General features: G+C 36.8%; 1 protein-coding gene across 1 annotated transcript; it reads left to right on the forward strand.

Moving 5' to 3' along the window:
• The first annotated feature begins 226 nt into the window (after positions 1-226).
• LOC127487292 (large ribosomal subunit protein uL23-like) lies at positions 227-728 on the forward strand. The gene has a single exon (XM_051832480.3). It carries the CDS (start codon positions 227-229, stop codon positions 695-697), a length of 471 nt encoding a protein of 156 aa, XP_051688440.3. The 3' UTR covers positions 698-728.
• The last annotated feature ends 6,979 nt before the right edge of the window (positions 729-7,707 follow it).

A 7,707-nucleotide genomic window follows, 5' to 3' on the forward strand; every position in this document is an offset into this window, starting at 1 on the left:
TCTCCCTGATCGGTGACAACTAACCAAGCACAAAAAAGGAAACCTGTTGAAGTGAAAGGACACTATGGGAAACAGTGACTTGATCAGCCCTTGTCCTGACTGTTGATGTACAATTTAACACTTTATCCCTTTTAGTATTTTTTTGTTGTTGTTCTAGTACTATTGGTTGAACTCTGTAATTAACACACAATTATTCTTAGATGTTGAAATTCGCCTTTTGACCAAGATGGCGCCGAAGGCAAAGAAGGAAGCTCCTGCCCCTCCTAAAGTCGAAGCCAAAGCAAAGGCCTTGAAGGCCAAGAAGGCAGTGCTGAAAGGCGTCCACAGCCACAAGAAGAAGAAGATCCGCACGTCCCCCACTTTCCGGTGGCCCAAGACACTATGCCTCCGATGGCAGCCCAAAAACCCTCAGAAGAGCACCCCTAGGAGAAACAAGCTTACCCACTATGCCATCATCAAGTTCCCCTTGACCACAGAGTCGGCCATGAAGAAGATAGAAGACAACAACACACTGGTGTGCATTGTGGATGTCAAGGCCAATAAGCACCAGATCAAACAAGCTGTGAAGAAACTCTGTGACATTGATGTGGCCAAAGTCAACACCCTGATCAGACTTGACGGAGAGAAGAAGGCGTATGTGCGGCTGGCTACTGACTATGATGCTCTGGATGTTGCCAACAAAATTGGGATCATCTGAACGGAGTCCAGCTGGCTAATTCTAAATATATGTTTTTTTCACCATAAAAAAAAAAAGAGATGTTGAAATTGAACTGAAAAGTGATTCCTGTTAAATATAAGAGTGGGAATAAGAGAGGGAGGAGATGTACAATTTGGGACATGCTCAATCGGACTTGCCCCAAATGGTGGAGTTAGAAATGTGCCAGGGGATTCCAATATAATCCCATCAAGATTGCATGTACCGTCCGGTGCCGCGGCTCAGTAGGCTAATCCTCCGCCTTGCGGCGCCAGCACACCGGGTTCTAGTCCCGGTCGGGGTGCCGGATTCTGTCCTGGTTGCCCCTCTTCCAGGCCAGCTCTCTCCTGTGGCCTGGGAGTGCAGTGGAAGATGGCCTAAGTGCTTGGGCCCTGCACCGCATGGGAGACCAGTAGAAGCACCTGGCTCCTGCCTTTGGATTGGCACGGTGTGCCAACTGCAGCACGCCGGCTGCAGCGGCCATTGGAGGGTGAACCAACGGCAAAGGAAGACCTTTCTCTCTGTCTCTCTCTCACTGTCCACTCTGCTGTCAAAAAAAACAAAAAAAAAAAACAACAACAACAACAAAAAAAAACAAAAACAAAAAAAACAAAACAAAACAAAAACCACCTAGAAAAAAAAAGATTGACTAGGGAGATTTCTGACACCATAAACAAGAGTGTCAAATTCTTAAGTCAACAACGGGAATCACTGTGTACTTACTCCTCATGTAGGATCCCTGTCCTTAATGTGTTATTCAATGTGAATTAATGCTATAACTAGTACTGAAACAGTATTTTACACTTTATGTTCTGTGTGGGTGCAAACTGATGAAATCTTTACTTAATATATACTAAATCAATCTTCTGTATATAAAGATAATTGAAAATGAATCTTGATGTGAATGGAATGGGAGAGGGAGCAGGAGATGGGAGGGGTACTGGTGGGAGGGAAGTTATGGCGGGGGGAAGCCATTGTAATCCATAAACTATACTTTGGAAATTATATTTACTACATAAAAGTTTAAAAAAATACATAATAGGAATTGTTTGTGTTCATAATTAATATGTTCAAATAAATATATTACCTATTGTTTTAATAAATTGTGAAATTTCTTTTGAGGAGTGGCATTTGGTCTAATATATAGGATGCGGATGCCAGTTGGAATGTCCCCATTCTAGTATCAGAGTGCCTGGGTTTGATTGCTCGCTCTTATTCTCAATTTCAACTTCTTGCAGACACTGAGGTAACAAGTTATATCTCCAGAACTCAGGCCCAGCCACCATGTGAAGGACATGAATTGAGTTCTCATCTCCTGGCAGGCCAGGCCAGGCCAGGTCGTTGGGGGCATTTGAGGGTGTTTCAGCAGATGGAAGCTTGCTTTCTTATTCTTTTTATATGTCTCTTATTTTTTCTCAATTTTTTTCTCTCACTGCCTCTCAAATAATAGCAACAAAGTAATTATTGGAATAGTTATTACAGTAGAATTCCTAAGTATTCCAAGGCTTTACTTAATTGCTTTTATTTTTTAATATTTGAGAGGCAGAAAAACATAAGACAGAGAGTGAGATTTATTGTCCATATTCTAGTTCACTACACGAATGTCTACAAGAGCCAGGACTGGACCAACCCAAAGCTAGGAGCCTGAAACTCCAACCAGGTCTCCTATGTGGGAGGCAGGGGCACATTACTTGAATCATCCTCTGCTGCCTACCAGGGCGCCTATGAGCAACAACTTAATGAGAAGTGAATCAGCTGGAACTTTAACCAGACACTCCATGAAGGATGTAGACATCCCAAGTGGCAACTTTACTACTGCTTCAAATTCCCATGTCAATTTATAATCTTGAATTATAAACAATCATCCTTTGGTATTTGTCACTGAGTTGTGATAACATGATCAGGCTTCTACAAAAGGTGATGTAAAGCCCATCATCAGAAAATAATGCTGATATTCTGACTGATGTGTAATAGCTCTTAGTCTTTCTAACACAGGTGTCTGCTTTGGATGATAAACCCTGGATATATCACATTTCTGAATCGTCAGTAATAAAGTATCAGGGAATATTTGGCTGAAAATAAATGAGAATGAAAATCTGCATCCATGTAAGAATATAATCCAGATCTCAGCTGTTTTGGTAAAAACAAAGGGATGCTTATTATGTTATTATATATATCATTTATGAAAATAACATTAAAATTATTATATCAGATGAATATAAACATTAGCATACTATGTGGAAGGAAATCTAATTGTGATCAAAGTGAAGACATTTGAATTATTACTAGAAAGTTCATTCTACTAAAAGTGGTGGCAAAACTATTATTTATCATCAAATAGAAGAATAAAACAAGATGCTAGAAATTTAATACTGGCTAACAAGAGTGATATTTTGGAAAACAAAATAAGTATAAAGAAAAAATGACTATAACATACAACATCACTTTCAAGACTCCTGGTGGTGAGTAAACAATATTTAAAGCTATTTGCAACTAATGTCTCACAATTACCATTTTAATGGTCTATAATTTTCCATCTGAATTATGTGCCATAATTTGCCTAAAGGGTCATATGCTCCCTCATATTGCTTCAAGCCTTATAGATCAGCTTCTGTAGTTTTTATTGAAAATGTACTTGATAAATCAATCTATGTTATTTTAATTGCAAACATCATTCTGCAATTTGGGTGGAACCTGATGCGTTCTTGGCTCAGTACTCATTAACTCCTACAGTTTATTAAAATAATATTCTAGCTTTTATTTGCTAACTTCTCTGTCTATCTCACTAACATAATAATGTTTCTCATTACCTTTTCCTTAATTTCAGATTTACTTTATTTATTTGAAAGCTTGGATAGGGCCTGGCATTGTGGCATAGCAGGTAAGGCTGCCAGCTGAGACAGCATTCCATATGAGTGCAAGGAGAACATGGGAAACACCCTGTTTACTTTGAAGCCAAATGGCATTTTTAAAGCACCCATGATTGAAATAAGGAATCACAGAAGAAATCAGAACTTATCTGGGACTGAACAAAGTTGAAAGTAAAACACAGTTGTGTTTGTGGGAGATAACTAAAATATCCCTTACCTTACTCTGAAATGGATGATTTTAAATGACAATGCTAGAAAAATGTTTTTCTAAAAGTTGTAAACAAAGAAAACAAACGCTAATAATATATATATATATATAGAAAGAGTTGTTTTCTTCTAATTAGGACAATCATCAGACCACTGACAAGATATTTTAGAAAAGAGAAAGTAAAAACAGCTGTCCAGACCTATGTAAGAAATGAAACTGAGAATTAAGAACCTTTGATAAGGAACATACTAGACTCATATAGGGCTACTATTAAATACTTTCAAATATAGGATGAAGAAATAACAATAGCAGAAATTTGTTCAAAAACAGGGAAAGACAAAATGCTCCCTAACTCATTTCCTGAGCAAATAACATTAGTGCTAAAACATGACACAAGACATGGAACGAATATACTTGAATGTTTAAATACTATGAAATACTCATCAAAATTTTAGACTAAGTCAGAGACAGCAGATGATGGTTTAAGTAGTTGGGAGCTGTATCTACATGGGAGAATAGGATTGAGCTTCCTGCTTCAGTGTCAGACAGGGCCTGCCCCTGGTTGCAGAATGGAGCGTGGGCAGGAGGGAGAGCAGGGTGGGAAGTAGTCCTATGTTTCTAAATCTATATATATGGAATACATGAAATCGGCGAACTGGAGCTCTCTGTTTCCTGTCTTCCCCTTCTCTCCCTCCCTCTCTCTCTGTTCCCCTCCCTTATTCTCTGCCCCTCAAATAAATTAGTAGATTTTTAAATTAAAAAAAAAGCAGGCAGACCATTTGAACAGTCAACACTAACTATATATTGGTCAATGAAAACATCAAAATATTCTTAACATCCATGATAATCAGAAAATGGCAGATTAAAATCATAATGAGATATTTTTAAATGAATATAATATTTATTTATCAAATTAAAAGATTAACAATATCAAGTATTGGTAAGGATGTATAGTAATCAAATATCTTAAATATTTCTGCTGTCAATTTAAATTCATAGTCAAGCGATTCTGCTTATAAGCATTTACCCAAAAGAAATGAAACATATTACTAAAAGCAGACTTCCATGTAACTCCAAATCAACCACAGCCTAATGGTCCTTCTGGAATAAAATGCATAAACAAATTGTAGTTAAGATACATAACAACTTCGATGAATCTCAACATGCACAAGGAGAAGTATGCCAGAAATAGAATACATACAGGGTGAATCCATTTATTTAATATTGGCATGCTACTTACTGAACTGAACTGTGAAGATAGAAATAAGACAAATGAATGGGGATTGGTAGAGCTCTGAAATAACCACTCTGAATGATGAAAAGGCATATTATGGCTCTGAACAATTATAATTTGTCCAAGTCATTGTATGTAAATGATCCTCAATAAATATGATAAAAATTGATAAAAGACAAGCATCACACTTTAAATTAAAGCACCAGTTATTTGATTTTGAGATGTTTCCTGAACATTGAGATTGTCCTATTCTGCTGTAAGTTTCAGATATGCTACCATAAGAAGTCATTAAAAGCATTCATAGTATTTGAGCCATACTGTGTGTTTCAAAATTGATGGAATTCCTAGATGAGGTTAAACTCAAGTTTCCTGACTCATGACTGACATTTGAGAAACAACAAAATCTTGCAACTGGCTACAGGGAATACAAACAAAAGGTCATAGGAAATGAAATATTCTCCCCAATTCCACTAAGAAATTTGAGAACATATGACAGGTTTTAGAACACAACAATCATTTATTAGTATGTGAAAAGTTTGGCAAGTGGTTGTTTAACACAAATAATATAGCATGATAGTTTAAGAAACCCCAAGCCTATATTTGAGAAGCACATGGCTTAATATAGAAAAGATATGTCCAATAACTTTTTAAAATTAGAAATAAAATTACAAGTGAGTGGATATTACATAGTTTAAAAGAATCCACATAATACTGGAAATCACAGTCATCTGCTATTCTGACTCAAGGTACCCTAAAAGCGACTGTGACAGAGCTTGACAAACATACGTATACAGTAAGAAAAATAGGTGATAGGATTAAAACAAATGAGATGTGCTTATATCAGAAAGAGAATATTTACTTTACTTAATGTATACTAAACTGATCTTCTGTTAAAAAAAAAAAAAGAAGAAATTAGCAATTCCCAACTTGACTTTCACTGGGATTAAACATGACAATAGGTCTAATCTGATTTCATCATCATTTAAAAAATCATCTATTATTTTTCACTTTATGTTTCTGTGTGGGAGCAAACTGTTGAAATCTTTACTTAATGTATGCTAAACTGATCTTCTGTATATAAAGAGAATCGAAAATGAATCCTCATGTGAATGGAAGGGGAGAGGGAAGGGGAAAGGGGAGGGTTGCGGGTGGGAGGGACGTTATGGGGGGGAAGCCATTGTAATCCATAAGCCGTACTTTGGAAATTTATATTCATTAAATAAAAGTTAAAAAAAAGAGAATATTTAAATAGTTAAATGATCTATGTGTCTCTTTCTGGAAAAGACCAATTATGCTGTAATGAAATTTTCGGGAGAGCAATCTTTTAATTCTACCATGATAAGAAAAATACATTTTTTACAAACACATTCAATCATGCATTCCAGTTTTCTAAACCTGAAAATGTGTTACAATGTGTGAAGAGAAAGCTGCTTGTGTTTCTGTAAAAAAAAAAAAAAAAAAAAAACAACATAGTTTCTAACACTGTATACACATGACTTTTAAAGGTCAAAGAAAGAGTCCTTGAAAATAATTTTCTGGACTGCAAAGTCTGGATCTAAATAGTAGGTAGAAACCCAACTCTTTCCTGTAACGTTGGGCTCTCTAATGCATTTCATGGGGAGATGTATAAATCCAGTGCGGCTCCACCTGTGTGGTGTCCTGGTGTTCTTGCCAGTGTGGCCCATCATTGTCTACACTCATCCTCTGGCCACATGATCCACACAGATTCCTCTGTTTCCTATCCTTCCTCTGTCAACCATGTGTTTACTCTTCTCTTGGCCTGAAATGCTGTTATTACATGTTCACCCACTAAATCTTCATTACCTCACAATCTGAGGGTGCCTTCTGTGACACCCGATTCCCTCTGCCTGTGATAAGAATCTACTTACTATTAAATTTTGTAAGAGCAGAGCTTGGATCTAACACCTAGTATTTGTCAAATAAGTAAATCAGCAAGGGTAATGTGAAAGCTATTATGCTTCTGTCTCTTTCTCTTCTTTCATTATGTGTTCATAGTCATTTTATGGAAAAGGTTTACGTCTTTCCAAGTCCTGAAATTTATGATGTTCTCTTGTAGAGTTTGTTCCTACATCTCTGCTCTATATTGAGACGATTCCTTATTTGCTCACATTCAAAGAACTCCCTGAGCTGGCTTATGCTAGCTACTTGCAATAGGATTTCACAGTTCACAGAACATAATGGACCATATTCTGTGCTGGCAGAGGTGAATTCTGTGCTAAAGAGGACTAATTTTTAATCCTATGTCATTAAGTCTATTAAGTTGAAAAATTTTAATTATTTTGATGGCTTCAGTTTCCCCTTTAGAAAGTAGAGATTAGACTATATTGTCTCAGGAGCTCTCAATGGTGTGACATTCTCAGATAAATTTAGCAATGCTTTCAGAGCACAAAGATGATGCTAATTCATGATTTGCATATCTTGAACATTTTGTAAACTTCATGAAACAATTGATTTAGCACTTGTGGCAATGTAACAAAAATGGAGGCTGCGAGCCACAGGTGGAAATGCCTAAATGATAAAGGAAAGTGATTGGCACATAACTGAAAAGTCAGAATATTTCAGGTATCAAACAGTTTTCTTTCATGCTCCAGTTCTGCTTCTCTTGTGCCTGGATGCCAATAGGCTCACTTCCCTCTGTCAGTAAACTGCTGCAGATCCAAGCCTGCTGCCCAATCTCCTC

Source organism: Oryctolagus cuniculus, chromosome 13 (assembly GCF_051225735.1).
Source record: "Oryctolagus cuniculus isolate XC-2025 breed Fujian yellow rabbit chromosome 13, ASM5122573v1, whole genome shotgun sequence".
Classification (NCBI taxonomy): domain Eukaryota; kingdom Metazoa; phylum Chordata; class Mammalia; order Lagomorpha; family Leporidae; genus Oryctolagus; species Oryctolagus cuniculus.